Source organism: Lutra lutra, chromosome 16, assembly GCF_902655055.1.
Source record: "Lutra lutra chromosome 16, mLutLut1.2, whole genome shotgun sequence".
NCBI classification, from domain to species: domain Eukaryota; kingdom Metazoa; phylum Chordata; class Mammalia; order Carnivora; family Mustelidae; genus Lutra; species Lutra lutra.
The window spans coordinates 14940129-14962318 of NC_062293.1; the positions used below are offsets into that span (position 1 = coordinate 14940129).

At 40.9% G+C, this 22190-nt stretch overlaps 1 protein-coding gene across 2 annotated transcripts in view; it reads right to left on the reverse strand.

The window, feature by feature from the left end:
* DDX42 (DEAD-box helicase 42) overlaps nt 1-22042 on the reverse strand; it is a 41200-nt gene extending 19158 nt beyond the window's left edge. Inside the window, exons 1-5 of one of the 2 annotated variants that reach the window (XM_047707779.1) lie at nt 21564-22042; nt 9631-9867; nt 7241-7391; nt 2110-2171; nt 699-735 (exon numbers count right to left, since the gene is read on the reverse strand). In XM_047707779.1, coding sequence (XP_047563735.1) covers nt 699-735; nt 2110-2171; nt 7241-7391; nt 9631-9851 — 471 coding nt within the window. In that variant the 5' untranslated portion in view covers nt 9852-9867; nt 21564-22042. Of the gene's footprint in view, nt 1-698; nt 736-2109; nt 2172-7240; nt 7392-9630; nt 9868-21563 lie in introns of those variants that run through there. The other variant, XM_047707780.1, reaches the window with a different exon arrangement.
* Nucleotides 22043-22190: the final 148 nt, after the last annotated feature.

Below are 22190 nucleotides of genomic sequence, written 5' to 3' on the forward strand. Positions count from 1 at the left end.
ACAGCAGTATTCAGAGGGACAATCAAAAGAAATGAATGAGACAGTTAGTACTACACAATGATTTAACTTGTTTAACAAGACTTACAAAGCTGTCTATCCCGCAGCCTTCCTGGGGTGGGGTGTCTACCTACCCTGCCCAGAGCTGTGGAACACATGCTGTGGACTGACCAATCCAAGTTTGGAAGTTGACACTGATTTAGAAGGTTCACAAACCTGGAAAGGGCTACTGCTCACTCTGGTTCCCTTCTCACCATCCCACAACTGAACAATGGGGAAGAAAAATACTGAAGGACAGTCATTAAACTAATGTTCCATCTTGAAATATAAGAATCACAATCAGAACCCTTAGAAAGAGCGTAAAGGTTAGATGTTGCTAGAGGCCATCAGAAGATCCCACACTACTTCTTGACTTAGAAGCATAAACATTTAATTTTGGAAAAAAAAAAAATCAAGCTGAATAAAGCTCGTATTTGTTTTTGATGTCATAGCTGATGAACAGTTCCATCTTCAACATGGGGGAAAGATATGTGAATTTTTCTATTACCAACTGGTCATACTGGTAGAAAAGGAGCAAGTCACATGACATTCCCTGCTCACTGTCAGGAATGGCCATTTCAGTGAAGGCAACCTCTAGCTTGTCCCCAGTACAGACTTTGTGGGGTGAAAATAAAAGATAGAAATACTGCATAGGAACTCACTTGGTCATCTTCCTCTTCAATGTCATCTCGAATACCCCTGGAAAAACAAGCGGAGAAACAAACTTCCCTGCAAATGTTCCACATACCCAGCTCCATTCTTATAGCAAGTTAGTGTTGAATTCCATACAGCACAGGAACTCTCAACACTAACAATAACAAAGCAGCAATAAGCACACTGTACACGATCCATTCAGCATGTATGTGTGCCTTCACTCTGAAAGCTGCACTTTGCACTCTTCTGAATGGGATGATATGGTACCCTAGAAACATCAATTACTAATGAGGATATAAGGAGTAAAAACCTTTGAAGATAGATACCCAAAGATCCTAGCCTTGAAAACCCCGTAAGACAAACACAGCGCAGTTGTGAAAGGCATTTTTAAAAGAAACTGCATTTTGTTAAAAAAAACAAAAATAAAAAAGAAAAAAAAGAAAAGGCCAAAAACCCTCTATTTGGTATACACTAAAAAGAATGTCACAATTTTCTTACTCTCCCCTAGAGTTTCTAGCTCTGGAGTAACTGGATTCAGCCAAAATCCTTGCGGACAGAGAAGAACTACCTCAACTCTTTTTTAAGTTTGATACTAAAACTCCCAAGCAGTTCTCATGGAGGAGGGGGTGTCACCACTTGCAGCATCTCTCAGCTGCTACATAGAGTATGGCTGTGTAGTTCCCACAACCATCTGTTTCTAACAGACTTCCCACCTAACCTAGAGCACTTGCTGTTCTCAAGGCAAGCAACGCCACCAGCGTAGGGCAGCTGGAAGAGGATGTAACACACAGTAAGCACCAAAACGAGGGCTGAACCTCCATGTGGCGCAGGAACCCCGGTGAGGGCCTGAGGCACTGAATGCAAGCAGAGGGTAAGTGCAACCATGCCTGCCTGTGCCTGGTAAGCAAAAGCCTTAAGAGGAGTGTATTCAGCAAGGGGAAAGAGAAGAATTCGCTTTCCCAGAAAATAAGATATTTCAAGTTCTGATTTGTTGCTAAAGCGTATCACTCCGTAAATAAACCAGTCTGCATTATTTATTGATAACAGACTTTTTATGATATAATCACATTACTCATAATTAATTCTGCAGGCATTAACTGACTTTGTATTAATTATGGGACAAAACTCAGAAAAATAAGCCCAAACTTTAGTAATTACACTCTTTCAACTCCCACTGTAACTCACTCTTGCGTCTACTAAAAAATTACAATGAAACACTAAATACTATTCTACCAAAAAGAATGTTTTTAATTACTGCAAATGCAAAGATTTTGTCATCTCTATTATAAGACACAGGGGTAATTTCAAGGCAAGACATTCGTGTATTTTAATTTTTCTCTACAAACTTTGGGGAAATAAGCTTTGTAATACTTTAGCATTTTTCATGTAACCTTTGTGAGGGAGAAGAAAACAACTTACTTTACGTTTTTTCTTTCCTTGTCCTTTTCTTCAAGCCTCTTCATGTCTCTAGCCGCCTGATCCTAATGAAACAAAAGGCCATACGGAATCGTTTCCACTAAACACATGAGAAGGGGAATTTTTTTTAAGTTAGATTATTTTATTTTTTATAATGTATTATTTGTTTCAGGGGTACAGTTCTGTGATTCATCCATCTTACGCAATTCACAGTGCTCACCATAGCACATATCCTCCCCAAAGTCCATCACCCAGCCACCCCACCCAGCCCCTCCACTCTAGTAACCCTCAGTTTGTTTCCTAAGAGTCTCTCTTATGGTTTGTCTCCCTCTCTGTTTTCCTCTTGTTTCATTTTTTCCTCTCCTCCCCTATGATTCTCTGCCTTGTTTCTCAAATTCCACCTATCAGTGAGAGTGTATGATAACTGTCTTTTCTCTGATTGACTTATTTCGCTTACCCTCTAGTTTTATCCATGTCATTGCAAATGGCAAGATTTCGTTTTTTTATGGCTGCATAATATTCCCTTGTATATCTACACCACATCTTCTTTATTCATTCATCTGTCGATGGACATCTAGGCTCTTTCCATACTTTGGCTATTGTGGGCCTTGCTGCTATAAACACTGGGGTGCACGTGCCCCTTCAGATCACTACATTTGTATCTTTGGCTAAATACCCGGTAGTGCAATTGCTGGGTCGTAGAGTAGCTCTATTTTCAACTTTCTGAGGAAACTCCATACTGTTTTCCAGAGTGCCGCACCAGCTTGCATTTCCACCAACAGTGTAGGAGGGTTCCAAAGGGGAATTTCTTTATAAAGGATTTTTAGATTTGAACAAGTACCATCACACTTTTAGCATGTATTTCAACAGTTACATTTTGATATAATCAAATTGTATTCTGACACTTTTTCAAAGAGAAATACCTAAATGTTCTAAAAATGTGGCTATATATGGATTCCATAATTTTTAGCTACAATATTTACCAAATACGGAAAAAATAGGAAAAAATGCTTAACTAGTCACTTAAAAAAATATTATGGCTATAAAAGGCCTTAAATTCTGGCAAACTAGCCTTTCTCAAAGTGTAGCTTAAGACCATTAATATCAAACTATTAATGGGGCTAGTAAAATAATGGCAAATTTTTGGATCTGACTTTGGAAAGGCTGTTCTCAACCCGGGGTGAATTTGTCCCTAGTGAACATCTGGCAATGTCTGGAGATGTTTCTGGTTGCTTCGGGACGGGGGGGTGAGAGGGACCAGGGGGTTGTTACCAATATCTAGGGTGTAAAGGCTACACATGCTGCTAAACATCCTACAATGCACAGGACAGCCTCTAAAACAAACTATCCCCAGATGTTGACAGTCTTTTTTTTTTTTTTTTTTAAGATTTTATTTATTTATTTCTCAGAGAGAGAGAGGGAGAGAGAGCGAGCACAGGCAGACAGAATGGCAGGCAGAGGCAGAGGGAGAAGCAGGCTCCCTGACGAGCAAGGAGCCCGATGTGGGACTCGATCCCAGGACGCTGGGATCATGACCTGAGCCGAAGGCAGCTGCTTAACCAACTGAGCCACCCAGGCGTCCCAGATGTTGACAGTCTGAGGTTGAAAAACACTTCTCTAAATCTACCAAATCAGAATTCTTGGGGGTGGAGTTAAATGCATGTATTTTCCATTTTCCAAAGGTAATTGTTATACACAGCAAATTAATAATCACTGATCTCTTTGTTTTACACATGTGAAACTCAAGGTCAGAAGAATTAAGTAATTTTTCCAAGGTAAAACACATCCTGCACTATCATTTCTTGTTATAAAGCAACATGAGTTTTTCTAATTTGATTTAAAAAAAATGTCACTAACTGTAACTTGGCATGGTCAGGTGTTCTAACTAATTAAATGTTCCTGATAAAGAGGACTTATTTTAATACAGAATATTAAATAGAAACAAAATTACTTTTTTAAGGAATTGAGCCAAATATACAGCATACTCAAGACTACAAATAAAGTGAAGATGGCATAAGCAAGGTAACATAAGGAATGGGTCACAAACATTTATAGAACCTATTTTTTAAATCTACAAAAATCCTCTTTTGAAACACTGGTTAAAAATAAGTCTTCATCTTGACTTCAAACACTAGAGAAGTTTACATTTTCTAGTAAAGAATATACCTGAGATCAAGGATTAATGCAATATTGTGGCAACAACACTCTCTCCAAGATCAGACAATAATCCAATCTGTCTGTCCAAAAATCAGCAAAACCCCTTTGGATATTATATCAAAAACCACCCTGAAGAATGATATTGTATCAAAAAGATTTATTCTCCTACAGTTTCAACTACTTGAAATGCGAAGCAGGAAAATCTGGGTTATTCTTGGATGCTCCCACTCAAAAAGGGTTACACCGAGTTCCATTACAAAAAATTAAATCTGAATTTAAACCAGGGATTTAAACTAGGGATTGCAAGATAAAATGAAAAACAGCCCTTTGGGAAATGTCTGTATCCCAAGAGAGGTAAAAGTCCATATAAGACACCTCAAACACGACAAAACACTACCACCTTCACTTGCAGAGAGAACCATTTAACATACTGAACTAAATCATTACCACGTTGCAAAGCACATGAAAGTTCTGAATAGTTCTGGTGTCATCCCAAAAATACAGTGCTACAAAAACTTAGATATGGAATGACACAGCAGAAAGAATATGGGATTTGCACTTGAATTCTGGCTTTGCTACCTATAAAGTGCATACTCTTTAAGAAGCAGGTAATCTGAGTTAGTCTAAATCCAAGATGGGAAACACTAACGGGTACCAATCTGGCAACGAAGGAAGTAAACCAGGATAAGAAAGTTATTTTCTTTTGATACAGACGTGCTTTGCTTGCACTTTAGTAAGCAGGAATATTCTAAAGAAGCATGCTGCAGCTTTTCCTGTATCACACAGACACCTAAGCCCAGAAAAATATTTCTCCACCGTAAGAAAACTAAACACAAGTGTGAAGATAAATGGTTGTAAATGGTAGCTTCAATGTCAAAAAGACAAAAGGGAACTGACAGACCCAAGGTGAACAAGAAAAAGCAACCCCTACCTATCTAAAGCAGTCAGCCATTAGCGCACAAAACTGCTTTTGTCTTGCAAGAATAAGAATGCAGGCTTAGTCTTGCCAGAGTGTCCACTTTTCAAGAGTCTGAACTTTTAGATAAAATCTTCTAATCTTCAGAATTTTGGCCCACATGTTTAAAAAGCAATATCTAGACCAAAGAAAAACATCTACATTGTTTTCCTTCTTTCCCTCCTTTCTTAGAGATGAGATGTGGCTGAGGATTTTAGCTTACAAGTACCTGAGGAATCTGGAAGGACTCTTTTTCATAAACAATGAAGTGACAGTTTTTTGAGCAAAAGGAATAACGTGACAAACAACATGCTTTAGTCTAATTACCCTGTTTCTGTACACCACACAAGTGGGAAAACAGAGAACCGAAGGTGGGAGAAAATTTACACCCAGACAAGAGTTAATCAAAGTGTAAAGCAGGCTGACTATAGTGGAAACAGAAAGGAAGGAAGAGGTGCAAAAGAGACTATAAAGATTGAGAGAACTTGCCATATAAGGGGAAAAGTACCAGGGCATACTAGAAAGAGCTAGGTTCTCAGGACTATTAAGCCAGAAATACCCAGGTCCCAGCTCTGCGGCACAGTTACCAATGTGATTTGAGGCAAGGGATTTGAATTATCACAGGGTTCAGTTTTCTTGTTATTTTTAAAAAATTATATTCCCATATATTTTTTTCTGCCAATTCCCCACTGTTATTCTGAGGATTAAATGAAGTTAAGTCATGAACATGTTTGATCTTCTAGCATTAAGAATATAAAAGACAAAAAACCTGGCTGAGGAAGAAAAGATGCCAGGGGGACCCCACCCATGTAAAAATGGTCATGATTTAGAAAAGCAGAGCTGATACAATAGAGACTGTGAGACTAAAGACATGAATTAGTTACACAGAATTCAAGTGGACAAGGTCAGCAGGGAATGTACAGAGTGAAAACAGCAAATCAATATATAGAACTATAGAAATCAATGTATTTGAGAAATTAGCAGGGGGTCATAAAAGTAACAGATAATAGTAAGATGAATATGTAATGAATTTTTTATTGGTACAATGATATGGTAGTTACGTTTTTTAAGTGTTATCTTACAGAGATACAGTGATACTAATGGATGACATGACATGCCTGGGATTTACTTTAAAACAATTTAAAAGAGGGAAGAGGGGTTAGATAACACAAGATTGGCCAGAAGTTGTTAACTGATAAAGCAGGGTGAAGGATACATGGGAGTTCATTTTATTATTCTACTTTTGTATGTATCTGAAATTTTTCATAATAAAAGGTTAAAAAAAAATACAAACGTCAAAAAGATAGGAAGAAAAGGACAAAATGCAAAATCACAAAAGCCTAGTGAGAAGAGTTTTAAGAACAAAGTGGTTACAAGTTTCATTTCTACAGGGAGGTCAGGATGCTGATAATGTTGGTAATAAGAAACAAATATTAAAAGTACAGAACACAGAATTCATAATTTTAGCAAGTTTTTAGAAGTTTAATTGCCTTTCTGAACTTTTTAGAAGTTTAACTGCCTTTAATGCTAGACTGAAGGAGGTAATGTTCATTCCATGTAAGAACAGACAAAAAAATATTAAAACATACACATACAAATCTTGAACTACCCTTGTTCAAGGGTCACTATTCAAACTTCTAGGCACCAATCATCTCTGAAAATACCACAAGGCACGTGGACATATGTTTAAGCAGCTACAGAGTCTGAGGGGTGCCTGGGTGGCTCAGTCGTTAAGTGTCTGTCTTCAGCTCAGGTCAAGATCCCAGGGTCCTGGGACTGAGCCCTGTGCTGGGCTCCCCGCTTGGCAGTGAGCCTGCTTCTCCCTCTCCCTCTGCCTGCTGCTTCCCCTACTTGTGCTTTCCGATAAATAAATTTAAAAATTTAAAAAAAAAAAGAAAAAAGAAACTAAAGAGTGCAAAAGCAAAATTCTCCCGAGAGGGCAAAAACCAAATTCTGAATGACTGAAACACTAGGTTAATTTGATCTAACTCCTGCAGCTTAACAAACAGCCTTGATACTTGCCTCCACTTCAGCCATGAACGCCTCCAAGGGATCGTCATCGCTGTCAGAATCTGCTGGCTTGGAATGGAACTGCTGGCGGGTAGGCGAGTTTTCAGCAGGAATGTAAGGTAAATCAACATTGCTAGAGTCTTCTTCCTCATCTTCAAAATATCTGGAAATTTAAAAATACATATATCTGAAAATTAAGAGGCATGATTGGTAAAGTGAACGTTTAATTTGGGGTCGGTGAATTCTTTAACAGACATTATTATGCTGTATCTATGTTACTAATAAGAGATCTGAACTATACATGCTAGAGACCTCCAGGCTTTGGTAAATGAACTATTATTGTTTAATACATGCAAAATTCTAATACTGCAAAAAAAAAAAAAAAACAAGCAGTCACAGCAGATTCTCTCATTTCAACAATGTATATTCAAATCACATTTCCAGTTTTGTTAAAAGGGATGAGTTTTCAGTAAAAACTTCATATATCACTGTTGAATAGATAGAGCAAATACTAAAGAAAGTATGCTATGGGAAAAAAACCACCCTTGTATAAATATTAAAAACCTAGTTTTTTCTTTATGATCCTTTTTTTTTTTTTTTTTTATTTGACAGACAGAAATCACAAGTAGGCAGAGAAACAGGCAGAGAGAGAGAGAAGGGGAAGCAAGTTCCCTGCTGAGCAGAGAGCCCAATGTGGGGCTTGATCCCAGGGCCCTGGGATCATGACCCGAGCTGAAGGCAGAGGCTTTAACCCACTGAGACACCCAGGCGCCCCTTTCTTTAATCCTTAAAAAAATTTCAGCAATATATTCATAAGGCTAGGGACTTTTCTTCAGAAGTTCTGGACTACTTTCTGAGGACTGACAGAAAACTTCAAGGATTAAGAATAAATACTCAATCCAGGGGTGCCTGGGTAGCTCAGTCTTTAAGCGTCTGTATTCAGCTCAGGTTGTGTTCCCAGGGTCCTTGGATTGAGCCCCACATTGGGCTCCCTGCTCAGCGGGGAGCCTGCTTCTCCCTCTCCCTCTGCCTGCCTCTCATCTGTCTGTCAAATAAATAAATAAAATCTTTAAAAAAATAAAAAAATAAAAGCTCTAACAACTATCATCTGCTACATACATATACATACTCATTTATATAAGTTTCATTTAGCAAAAGAAAAAGTATCCCTGAACTGCTAAACTGCTCTCTAGAATAATGATCCTTGACTTTGCTAAACCTTAAACATCTACTTCTGTATTTTAATCCCTGCAACATACAAGCCTTTAAAAATGCCACTGTGTGCCCCATCTTGAGCTCTTAGTTAAAAACAAAAAAACAAACAAAAAACCCCACAAACAAACAAAAAAAACAACTCAACTTTTCACAACTGGGTTGGAAATAACAGCAGTCAGAGATTTCTTCACACACAGCAAAGAAATTATCATCTATAAGAATTAGACCTCAGAGCCTGGATGGCTCAGTGGGTTAAGCCTCTGCCTTCAGCTCAGGTCCTGGGATCGAGCCCCGCATCGGGCCCTCTGCTCAGCGGGGAGCCTGCTTCCCCCTCTCTCTCTGCCTACTTGTGATCTCTCTCTCTCTCTCTCTGTCAAATAAATAAATAAAATCTTTAAAAAAAAAAAAAAAAAGAAAAGGAAAGGAATTAGAGCTCAAACCCTCAAACCTTATCTTTGTATAACCACCACCCTATCAGATACTCAAGTTAAAAAAGGTAATTGGTAAGTTTGTTTCCTGAGAACTCTGGGCAATAACCCGAGTAGATTTTTCCCCCACTATAAGATGTCACAACATAATCGTTTTAAAGACCTGGCTATTGACAAACTGCATCTCTACCAGTTGTGACAACTGCCTGTGTCACAAAACAACTTACATGGGGTCAGTAAAAGACTTCAGCAAAGGCCATCAAAACCTCATACTATTTAAAACTCTTCAGTCGGGGGTGCCTGGGTGGCTCAGTGGGTTAAAGCCTCTGCCTTCCGCTCAGGTCATGATCCCAGGGTCCTGGGATCGAGAACCGCATCGGGCTCTCTGCTCAGCAGGGAGCCTGCTTCCTCTCTCTCTCTGCCTGCCTCTCTGCCTTCTTGTGATCTCTGTCTGTCAAATAAATAAATAAAATCTTTAAAAATAAAATAAAATAAAACTCTTCAGTCATATTTAGGTTTTAACAGCCTCAAATCTTTTTTTGGAACAGGGAAAGAAATAAGCACACAAGCATTATGTTCCTTACAAATGAATAAACTCAACAATTTAACTTATTAGGAACAATACAATTCAGTGAGATAAGCAATTAAAGAAGTCATATTATTATTCAGGAAACAAATGGTTTCTTTACCTCAATTTCTGTTGATAGAATGAGTATCTCAAAGCCCACCCTTGGCCAAACTACCAGAATTACCACTTACGCATTTTCTTCATCAAAGTTGGCCCGTTTAGATCCAATTTTGTAGAAAGAAGGGAGCTGTGGCGGAGCTGACTTTCCAAATCCAGAAGAAGAGCTGGTTGCCCCAAAGGCACTGTGGGACTGCTGTGGGAGTTTGGGTTCCTCCTTCTTTCCAGCACTAATAGCAAAACCTCCAAAGCCAAATCCCCTTTTGGTTCCAGGGCCACCTTTATTCCAGTTCATGGTGTCAATGGCTGATCTATAAGGAAAAAAATACACTAATAATAAATTTAACTTTACAAATAGCCCACTGATTTTTTATGTCTCTTCCAACTTCTGCCTACAATTCATTTTAAACTTTTGCCTCTCAAAACTTTAATTTGGGGGGCGCCTGGGTGGCTCAGGTGTTTTGAGTGTCCGTCTCTTAGTTTGATGATCTCAGGGTCCTGGGATTGAGTCCCACGTCAGGCTCTGTACTCAGTGCAGAGTCTGCTTGAAGACTGTCTCTCCCTCCTCCTCTGCCCTCCCCACACTTGCACGCACTCTCTCTCTAAAATAATAAATCCTAAGAAAACACTCAAAAACAAAAAACTACTTAACTTTGTACTTCAGCTATGTGATATGCCAACCCCAAAAGAACAGTCAAATTTTCTAAAAACACTAAAGAATTATTCATTTTTTAGGATCACAATCTAAACAGGAGTGTAGTATTTAACATCATCCCCTTCAAAAGGATTTGACCGTGAATTTAACATCTTTAAGCTACCAAAAATACTCACAAGACAACAAATATTTTGAGGATCTGGTATGTGCTAGGCTTCTGTCAGGCAACTAAAGATACGAAATGAAAAGACTTAATCTCTTAATATTTATTCCCAAGAAGTTTATATTATAGTCTACCAGGAAAATAGATGACCAAACCTCCTCCCTCAAATAAAAACCTACAACTACAATATAATGTAGTGTTTGCTGTCACAGAGACTGAGGTGCTATCAGCCAAACTGTCCCAAAATGAAAGATTATCCTTTGGTAATGACACCAGAAGAATGAAAGAATCAAAATCTGAAAGATCAGTTATTTGTAGAAAGTATCTATGCAACTGTCTCTGAAGGGTACTCACAAACTGTGTGTTTATTGGAAAATGCCCACTAGAATACTAGCCAGGAAGAAAAAATGATTCACTGATATGTTGCCTAAAGTACTCAGACTATGGTTAAAAAGTGCAAAGAAATTTCCTGAGCATTGATCATATCATTTTATTTATTTATTTATTTATTTATTTATTTATTTTTTAAAGATTTTATCTGTTTATTTGAAAGAGAGACAGTGAGAGAGAGCATGATCGAGAAGGTCAGAGGGAGAAGCAGACTCCCCATGGAGTTGGGAGCCCGATGTGGGACTCGATCCCGGGACTCCAGGATCATTACCTGAGCCGAAGGCAGTCGTCCAACCAACTGAGCTACCCAGGCGTCCCTGATCATATCATTTTAAAAACAATACTGTATTATCTTACTAGTCTTGGCCCCCAAAAACCCTTTTTAATGACACAAGCTACCTAAGTTTAATAGAAAAGCAAAAAGACCAAAGAGCAAAAAGCAACAAAATTTAAAACTACTTGAAATTTCCTCTTCTAGATATATAATTTTGGTATCTGTTGTTATTTCTTCTACACTATGTGTAAACACAAATTTAAAAACAAAACTGAAACCATACTATATGTATTGTTTTAGTTACCAATTTCTTCACCTAATGATACACTATGAACATCTTTAAATGTCAACAAATACATTTCTCCATCACTTTTTATTTTTTAAAGGGTTTTTTTTTTCCCAAAGATTTTATTTTTTTTTATTTGACAGAGAGAGAGAGAGAGAGAGTGGGAGGGGCAGAGGGAGAAGCAGACTCCCCGCCAAGCAGGGAGACTGATTCAGCGCTTGATCCCAGGACCCCAGGACCACGACCTAAGCCGAAAGCAGACGCCCAACCGAATGAACCACCCAGGCGCCCCTAAAACGTTTTTTAAAAAATATTTTCGAGAGCCAGAGAGAGCATGAGTGGGGAGGTGGGCAGAGGGAGAGAGAATCTCAAGTAGAGTCCATACTGAACGCGGAGCCCTACACAGGGCTTGCTCTCAGGACCCTGCGATCATGACCTGACCCAAACTCCAAAGTCAGACACTCAACTGACTGAGATGCCCAGGCGCCCCCCTCCACTACCGTTTTATAATGTTGTGAAATATATCACATAGCTGAATCTTTGCACATACCCGTAGTTACTTCTTTAGGATCAATTTTCTTTTTATTTTTTTAAAAGATTTTATTTAAAAATATATAAAGATTCTATGTATATGAGAGCAAGTGAGAGACAAGAGTGTGTGAGGGCACAAGTAGGGCAGAGAGGCAGAGAGAGAGGGAGAAGGAGGCTCCTGGCTCAGCAGGGAACCCAAGGTAGGGCTTGATAGAATCAATTTGCAAAATGTAATTGCTTAACTGAAGGGACTATGCAGTCTAAGTTTTAAAATCTTAACTACTATTTCCATTTATGGAGAAGTGCCCTATACACACTGAATAAAAGGGCATAAAACAAGGTGGGTGGCATGATTCAATGTCATTCAATATAAAAGTATGGTTAGACACACAGAGCTGGAGGGGTGTTTATCAGAATGTTAATAGCAGTTATTTCATTTTTACTTTCTTCCTTGTATTAAGGTTTACCATTAAAAAGAACAGCATGTTTATAATGGCTTCTGAAGCCAATGGGGAAAAGAGTTCCCAAAGCTGCTTTTTACACAACATTGTTGAAAAAAACCGTGAACATGCTCTACTTTTCTGGTTCTGTGCCCCTCCCCATATATACCTTACAGGTTTTGTTTGAACTGTTATCATATAGCATTTAGTTTAGTCTACTTAGTACTAAAACTCATTTATGCTGAGTCATCTCCGCCCTTAGTTACAGGTAAGGGATGTCTTTGGGGGTGGGGGAAGATGTCCTTAATCATTTTGGACCTTCCATAAAAGTTACACGTGGCTAAAATAAGTACTTAGTAAGTACTAGTTTGCTTGAATTTAAGACCATCTCCTGCTTTCTTCAAGAATCCCTTAAAGAGAATCAACATGATTCTAATGAGGTAAGATTTGGTAAGAACATTTACAAGCAAGAAAACTCTAGCATCTGGTAGTATTGCTTAACCAATGTGTGACCCTGACTGTACAACAGCTGCTCCTAAACAACAAAAATGATGAATCTGAATTTTAGTATTTTTCCTAGTGTATATGAAGTATCATGAGGGGCTAATAAATAAGCCATAAAAATCAGAAGGTAGACAAAGAACAATGGAAAAACACCCTTTAAGTTTGCGTAGATTTTAAGAATCACATGAACAATCTCCTAGCAGGAGAACTCAGTGGTTTGCTGAAAGCTTGCTGAGGACTGTCAGAGGATTTAGGAGCTGGGCATTTATATACTGAAAAATACAGTCCCATTCTGAAGGGGTTCAAGGTGTGGTTTAAAACAGCTAAAAAACCAACACAATATGCTGTGGCAGAGGTATTGCACAGAATGTGCTCATTGGTGGCCCAGGAAAGGGGTATCCAACCCAGGATGAGTTGGGAAGAAGACACAGTTTTTCTGGAGATGACAGTTTTCAGTTTTAAAATCTGAAGAGGCACTGGACCAGGATAGAAGTGTGAAAGGAGGGCATTTTCGACTGAAGAAAAGTATCACCATAGAGAACTAGAAATAGTGCCATGCAGCTAGAGTTCAGCAGGACATCTAGGAAAGTTCTAGAACACATGTTCAGAAAGACAGGCAGGGCCCAGATAAACGGGTTAGAACATGAGATGGAAGAGCCAAGGAAAGATGCCACAGTGGGTCTATAAGTGCAGAGAAGGGTCTGTGATGGAGCCGCAGATTTCATATAATGCACCTGCATCTGAGCTTTCTGGGGTAGATAAGCCAGCAGAGAGAGGGCATAGTGAGAAAAGGAGCAAGACAAATGTTAGAGTAGGTAATCCTTAGGAATGGGCAGGGAAAGAGAAGCTCACACGGCCACCTGAGGAGAGGAGGGAGGGAGAACAGTGGGGAATAGCGGCACAGAAGGTGTGAGAAGTTTTATAGGCAGAAAGAATTGTCCGATGTTAAAAAACTAAAGAGATGCCGAAAGAGCAGAACTTAAACGGCCTCTGTTGGATATGCACCCAGGAAGTCATCAGGGCAAGAGTTTCAAAGGAATAGTAGGGGCAGGGTTGAGGAGTGACTGATAAGTGGTAGACAGTAAGACCAGGTCACGAGGAGTAAAGATTACTTTCTAAGCTTTACACCAACGATAGGACCGAAAGAGTGAGATGCTGACTAGGATTTTGTTTGTTAAGAAAGAAGCCGGGCACCTGGGTGGTTCAGTCAGTCTGGTTAAGCATCTGCCTTTTGGCTCAGGTCATGATCCCAGGGTCCTGGGATCAAGTCCCTCATTGGGCTGCCTCCTTAGCAGGGGAGTCTGCTTTTCCCTCTCCCTCTGCCATCCCCTCCCCCCAAATTGTGCTCTCTGGCTCGCTCTCTCTCTGTCAAATAAATAAATAAAATCTTTAGGGGCGCCGGGCTGGCTCGGTGGGTTAAAGCCTCTGCCTTCAGCTTGGGTCATGATCCCAGGGTCGAGCCCTGAATCAGGCTCTCTGCTCAGCAGGGGGCGGCTTCCTCCTCTCTCTCTGCCTGCTTATGATCTCTGTCTGTCAGATAAATAAATAAAATCTTTAAACAAACTAAATAAATAAAATCTTTAAAAAAAATAAAAAAGGAAAGAAAGAAGGAAACATAAGCATGTTTATATGCTAAAGAGGAAAAGCCAACAGAGATACAAAAACTGAAGATGTAGGATGAAAGGCAAATCCTAAGACAGAGGTCCTGAGGAGGAGACTGAAGAAAATAAGATACTGGATAGGAGAAAAGGATGGGCACAGACATAAATCAGACCTAATTAAAATTAGAGGCCTCAAATTACAAAAGCACCAAATCACATACTTGGTGTTAAAAATTCACTTTCTGCTACAAACAGGCACGTAGTGTGATTTTAGGCAGGTAAGAGTCAATGGCTTTCAGAGGGAACAAGATCCAAAATACACAATACCTTTTTCTTTACTCTTCTGAGAAATGGGTCGACCAAAAGATCGAACACTTCAGAACCCTCGAGCCTTCACTAGCTGATCTAGAACACACTGCCCATTTTCCCTAATTTACTGCCTCTAGCCAGGCCAAACAACTGCACTTTCTATAATGCCACACTGACTAGAATGCTAGCTCCATGAGGGCAGGGCCTTTGTGTGTTCTGTCCAGCACTGAATCCTTTGAGCCTAATGTGTGTGTAGGACTCAAACATTTTTTGTCGGATGAATAAATATCATGCATTCAGGCTTTTCAAAATTCACCCCAGTATTTGTGAAAGCCATCATCTTCCATTATAAACCTTGCCATCCAGCCTTCCTGATGAAATCTAAGCCTATCATACTCAACGCACCATTAATTCTTTACTCTTGACAGTAATCCTTCCTATTGAACTATGTACGCTATACTATATATGTGCATGGCTACAGACCCTTGACCATCACAGAGGTTTGGGGGATTATAACTGATACAACAAGCAAAAGAGAGCCAACCTAATCTTTATGATTGTATGTTCAGAAGATTTTTATTCATTTATTTGTCAGTGAGAGAGAGAGTACACACAAGCAGGCAGAGGCAACAAGAGAAGCAGGCTCCTTGCTGAGCAAGGAGCCCGATGCTGGACTCAATCCCAGGACCCTGAGATCATGACCTGAGCCAAAGGCAGCAGCTTAACCCACTGAGCCACCCAGGCGTCCCTATGGTTATATGTTTAAAAAAAAATAAAAAATATGGGCGCCTGGGTGGCTCAGTGGGTTAAGCTGCTGCCTTCGGCTCAGGTCATGATCTCGGGGTCCTGGGATCGAGTCCCGCATCGGGCTCTCTGCTCAGCAAGAAGCCTGCTACCCTCTCTCTCTCTCTCTCTCTCTCTGCCTGCCTCTCTGTCTGCTTGTGATCTCTCTGTCAAATAAATAAATAAAATCTTTAAAAAAAAAAAAAACTTTAAAAATAAAAAAAATAAAAAATAAAAAAATAATAATAAGGATGACCCCTCCCTTCTCTCTTTAGGCTATTAAAATTAATTTGCATTCTCTAAGCAATCATTGTTTGGAGAAGAGACATCCAGTAAACAGTTTATCAAAAAATAAATATAGTGAGCATATTAAAAAATTAGCTATATTCCTGCTATTTGTGGGTCTTCTCAAAGCTCCCTTTAGTTGGTCTTAGCACATGTGCATGCTTCTAAGCCTTCTCTTAGATAATAATAATATGCCTGCTACACCCTTCCTACCAAGCTGGCAAACTCCTATCAAACAGCTCTGAAATTTACCTCTGCCTCCACAAACACTTCTCATATTGACAAGAAAAGACGAAAACACCCACTAACTTCAGTGCCTATAGGATCACTGCATGGCTTCCACACCCAGGTGAAGTTCACAGACTTCCTGAAAAATACCAACCAACCAAAAAATCTCAAATGATCCATTTAAAAATAGGCAAAGTACCTGAACAGACATTTCTCCAAAGATATATAAATGGCCAATAAGCATATGAAAAGATGCTGGACATCACTAATCATTAGGGAAATGTAAACGAAAACTACACCTCCTCGCTCATTAGGATGACTACTAAAAAAACCAAAAACGAACAAAAAAACAACACAACAGAAAAAAACAAATGTTGCCAAGGATGTGGAGAACCTGGAACCCTGTATAATGCTGGTGGGAATTTAAAATGGCTCGGCCACTATGGAAAACAGTATAGTATGGCGGGTCTTCAAAAAATTAATCACAGAACTACCATATGAGGGACACCTGGGTGGCTCAGTAAGTTAGGCGTCTGCCTTCAGCTCAGGTCATGATCTCAAGGTCCTGGGATTGAGTTCTGCACCCGGCTCCCAGCTCAACAGAGAGCCTGCTTCTCCCTCTGACTGCCATTCCCCCTACTTGTCTTCTCTGACCCAAAAAAAGAAATGAAAAAGACCTACCATAGGACCCAGCAATTCCACATCTGGGTATATACCCGAAAGAACTGAAAGCAGGGAGAGCTGACCCACGATCTCAGCAGTGCTATTCACAACAGCCAAAAGATGGAAGCAACCTAAGTGTCCATGATGGATAAGTAAACTATTATACACATACACACACCAACAATATTATTTAGCCTTAAAAAGGAAGGAAATTCTGGGCGCCTGGGTGGCTCAGTGGGTTAAGCCGCTGCCTTCGGCTCAGGTCATGATCTCAGGGTCCTGGGATCGAGTCCCACATCGGGCTCTCTGCTCAGCAAGAAGCCTGCTTCCCTCTCTCTCTCTCTCTCTCTGCCTGCCTCTCCGTCTACTTGTGATCTCTCTCTGTCAAATAAATAAATAAAATCTTAAAAAAAAAAAAAAGGAAGGAAATTCTGACACATGCTACAATATGAATGAAACTTGAGGGCATCATGTTAAGGAATTAAACCAGTCAAAAAGGACAAATAGCGTACAATTCCACTTACATGAGGTAAAACAGTTAAACTCAGAGAAAGAAAGTAGAATGGGTTGTCAAGGCCTGGGGGTGCAGAGGAATGGAGAGTTATTATTTAATGGGTACACAGGTTCAGTTTTACAAGATAAAGAATTCTGTGAACGCTACAGTGGTTATGGCAGCACAACAATGTGTACAAAATCAATGTCACTGAACTATACACTTAAAATAGTTCTGTATATTTATTTTATTTTTTTTTTGTATATTTATTTTAAAAACAAAAAAAAAAAAGAAAATTAAAGAATTAGAGCATTGCACTGTTTTCCCACTGCTATTTCATCCACTTTATGAGGGAAGAATGATGTCTAGACCTCAGTGTCTGCTCTGAGATGCAAACATATTTGTAAAAATTCAACTACCTTTCTTCTTTAAAAGACTGCATTTTAAAATTTCTAATTTGAAGAGAATTAGCTTTGTAACAGAAGCATGAACAAAATTTCGATACCATCTACTTTAAAGAGAACAACCTGGGGCACCTGGGTGGCTCAGCTGGTTAAATAACTGCCTTTGGCTCAGGTCATGATCCTGGAATCCCAGGATCGAGTCCCGCATCCGGCTCCTTGCTCAGCGGGGTGTCGGCTTCTCCCTCTGACCTTTCCCCTCTCATGTTCTTTCTCTCTCAAATAAATAAATAAATAAAATCTTTAAAAAAAGAAAAAAGAAAGAAAGAAAGAAAGAAAGCGAACAACCTAAGTTTGGTCTTAATAATAATGTTGTTTTATACTGCTCGCTAACTACTTTCTTAGGTGTCAACACTATGAGAGGCACCTCTCCTTCCCACTTCCATTTCCACTATAGCAGTAATTTCCTAACAAGTCCGCTCTCCAGCCACTACACCATTACCAGAGTGACCAATGATTCAAACTGTACTGAGTGCCTATTTTGCCAGGTACTGTTCTAGGCGCTTTGGATAGAGTAACACAATCAGACACAGCCCCAGCCCTCAGAGAGTTCAGCCTGGTCCAGGAGAAAGAAAAACCAAATCATAATTTCAGGTACTAAAAGTGCTACCAAAACAAAAGCAAAAACAGAAAAAGGCAAGCAAGAAGAGGTAAGCTATTACAGAGACAAAGAATACAAGTAAGGCCTCTCTGAGGTGACTGATATTTGATATTTGACATTTGACAAGTAACACTCCACCCCCTCAACTCTACTGTTTTAAGAATACCCCCCCTTTTTAAAGATTTTATTTATCGGGGCACCTGGGTAGCTCAGTTGGTTAAGCATCTGCCTTTGGCTCAGGTCATGATCCCAGAGTCCCAGATGGAGCCCCCCATCCGGCTCCCTGCTCAGTGGAGTGTCTGCTTCTCCCTCTGCCCCTCACCTCATGTGAGCTGTCTCTCAAATAAATAAAATCTTTGAGAGAGCACACGCGAGTGCCAAAGCATGCACGAGCATGAGTGGGGAGGAGGAGGGAAACAGGGAGAGGCAGACTTCCTACTGGACTCAGAGATCATGACCTGAGCCAAAGGCAGATCCCTGACTGACTGAGCCACCCAGACACCCCTAAGAATGTCTGTTTTATCGGGAAAGTCATGGTGATGCACTTCTAGAGGCTGCATCTAAAACCAGCAAATATTTCATCATCTATGAGAAGTGACTCTGAGTGGTAAAGTACAAAATAATGAAGTAACAGCCAAACATAAGTAGCAAAAGAGAAAACAAATTTCCACCTCTTTTGTTTTGTTAATACTGTGGAAGTAGGGAAAGTCACACCCAAGGGTGGTGAGCGTTTGTATGCTCAGCACCAACCTTCTTCCAGGTCCTTCAGATCCTGGCCCCAAATCTTCCTGCTGCACATTTCTCATTCTGTCATTCCCTTCAGTTCAATAGTTCTCCACTTGGTCAATCAAGCTGGAATGAGACTCTCCACTGTGCCAACACTACACACTTCACCATTCCTATCTCCCAGGGTTTCCCCACATGCATTGGTGTTTCAAGAAAACCATGCACTTTGGTAAACGCTCTTCCCATAACCTGAATTCCTTTCCCACCAATCTCTCACTCTAACTTATCTACCAAAGTCCTATCCTTGAAAGCCCAACTCCTAGAACTATGACATGAATGATCCCCCGGAGAAGTGGTAGCTCATTTCTCAAACTCCCTTTCTAGTCTTAAAACACCCAACACTTAATCATTACTATTTGTGTTCTAATTTCCTCTTTCCAACTCTAAGTTATAGGTTTCACAGGTAAAGCAGCAGACTTACTTGTTTTTTTTTAATCTCTTTTGTTTTCCACAGTATGTACTCATTGTTTATTCCATATGCAAGGGTCCCAAGGAGATTTATAACTTGGCCAAGGAGATAGCATAAAGTCCCACTCGGTATGGTTCTAGGTACTGAAATGCTATGATTTAGCAGAAAATCATAACAGCACAGTTAAGTATGTATCACAGACTACGAAGGGAGGCTACGTTCAAACTCTAGCTTTGCCACTAACCTGATGTGAACCCCAGGAAGTTACTTGGTTTCTCTAGTGAGATGGTAAGAATGTCACCTACTTGACAGGGTGAGTGTGAAAAACTGAAATTACAAAATTACACTTAGAACAAAAGTTGGCACATAGAAGCGCTTTGTGCACAATACGTATTAGCCGTCATAGTGACAGCTATTCTATCTAATAATCTGCCTTGAGAACATCTCAGACGCGACACACTGGGCAGCTCTTTAATGAGAATCTGTACACAACCGCAGAATTTCTTCATTTTCTTCTAAAGCCAAGTACAAGTAAATTCTGGCTATCCTTATTTAGGAAGCATCTCTTTCCTCTCTGTTAGCTTAAAGAAACTAAGATGGTTCTATGAATTTGACAAATCTAAAATAAAAACAAATGCACTCCTCCATGAATTACAAGAAATCATTACAACGTCAGTCAGATCTTCCCATTCCTCTGCTCAAAAGCCTCACGCAGAGATAAAGTGAAATCCTCCTAATAGCCTTAAAGTTCCTGGTTGTTCTAGTGTTCCTGCCCCCAGGTCTTCCCTGACCTTATCTCCTACTCCTCCTTTGCTCACAATGCTCCAAAGCACACTGCTCTTCTATTCCTCTTAACAAGCCACTGTCCTCTTCAAGGTCTTTACACTTGCTGTTCCCTCCGCCTGGACTGTTCCTTTCCCCTGATACTTGGTGGGTTCACTCCCTCATCCCCTTCTAGGCTGCTTAAATATCAGCTGGTCTGTAAATACCATCCTGCCTGCCCTATTTCAAAATGCAATACCTTCCCATCCCTCTTTTTTTTTTTTTTAAACCTAAGTCAGTAATCACCTGCTCACATACAGTATAATTTATTATCTCTCTTTCCCCAAAAAGAAATAAGTTTCAGAAGGGCAGGGGTTACAGACATAGAATGGTGCTGGGGAACAGGCACCCAGCAGACCTCGACAAAAAAATTCCTCGAATGAACTGTAGATCAGACCATATAATGCCCCTTCTAGGTAAAAGAAAATACAACATCCTTTTTTTTTTTTTCCCCATCGCTGAAAATCTTAAAGTTAATTTTTGTATAAAATACATATTGCTCACCTCCTATGTGCCAGAACTGGGCTTGGCTTCTGCAAAGTTAGAGCAGATTAAGACATAAACTCTGCCTTTTAGAAGCTCTAGGGTGCGCGTATGGAGAATACACACAGAAACATCATTTACAAAATAAAATATACAGCCAAAGGAAATTGAATGACCACCTAAAGGAGTGAGGAATAAGGAGGGAATGCTTCACTAAGGTGATGTGGAAAGCTGTAATTCCCCAAAACTCTCAGCTAGCACAACAGTTCCTCCTTATATTACTGGTGCGTATGCTTGCAACTCCATATAAATTATTTACCCGCATCAGATAGGCTCTTAAATAGGCCGCAAAAAAAGTTTGTGCGACAATAGTGATGTACTCAAGGTTGCACAAAGATCACTGACTACGTTTATACCGTCTTTCGATCTGGCAACTTTTACCTACCGGGTCCCCTGATTTGGAGGCTTGCATCTGCCAAATGCTGCCGACTTCGGCCAGAACCCTCCTTGTGGATATCCCTACTCGGAGCCCGGCACCCTGCAAATCTCTTTCATAGGAGGGCGGGTAGGCGCCGCCTCCGGAAAGCCGCCAACTGGGCCACAATGAGAGTTATGGGAGAAGCGGGAGTCGTGGGAGGGCGACAAGGTTGGGTAGGACCCTTGGAGGCCTCTGCCTCGCACACCCACCCCTCCCGGCCCCCTGCGCCGCCCGTGCCCCGAGGCTCCGCAGGTTCTTTTGTTAAGCGAGGCCGAGGTTCCCAGGTCCTCGCTAGGCCCCGCAGTTGCCTCCATTGGCCCCAAGGGGTAGCGACCCCGAGCCCAGGCCCACGTCGCACAGACCTGCCGCTGTCGCTGCAGCGGCAGCTGATACCACCGCCGACGCGGAGAGAATCCCACCGCCAGAGTACGCGCGGTCCAGGCCGCGTCCGCCGCGCTCCTTCCTCTCCGCCCCCTTCGCCGCCGCCGCCGCCGCTTCTCGGCCCGTTGCTGACCGGGGGGGAGGGGAACGCAAAGCTGACATGCGCAGTGCGGAGAGCGCGGGCCGAAGGGCGGGGCCTGGGGCTACGGCTCCCGGAAGGTGCCTCGGGCTCCGGACCTTAAAGCTCCATAACGCCTCACAGACCACTCACTCCGCGGACACTGCTGTTGGGGCGTGCTCGTAGCCCAGGAGGTTGGCCTAGGGGGTGAAGAAAGCATAGCAATGACAGCCGCCTAGAAATCCCAAGAAAGGGGCTTGGGCGGAAGCCACATATACATAAAATTGTGGACTCCCTAAACTCTGGTCCTTTGCAAATACGACCTAGGCAACATTTCTCCGCATGCCTCTGGCCACGTGGTCTCACAGAGCATGGCCACTTTTAGCTTCCGGAGCACCAGTTTAGAGTGATGATAACTTGACTGAACCCTAGTGGAGAGGGCTGGGATCTATGTGGACTGTTCCGGCCAAGAGGCCTGGATTATGTAATC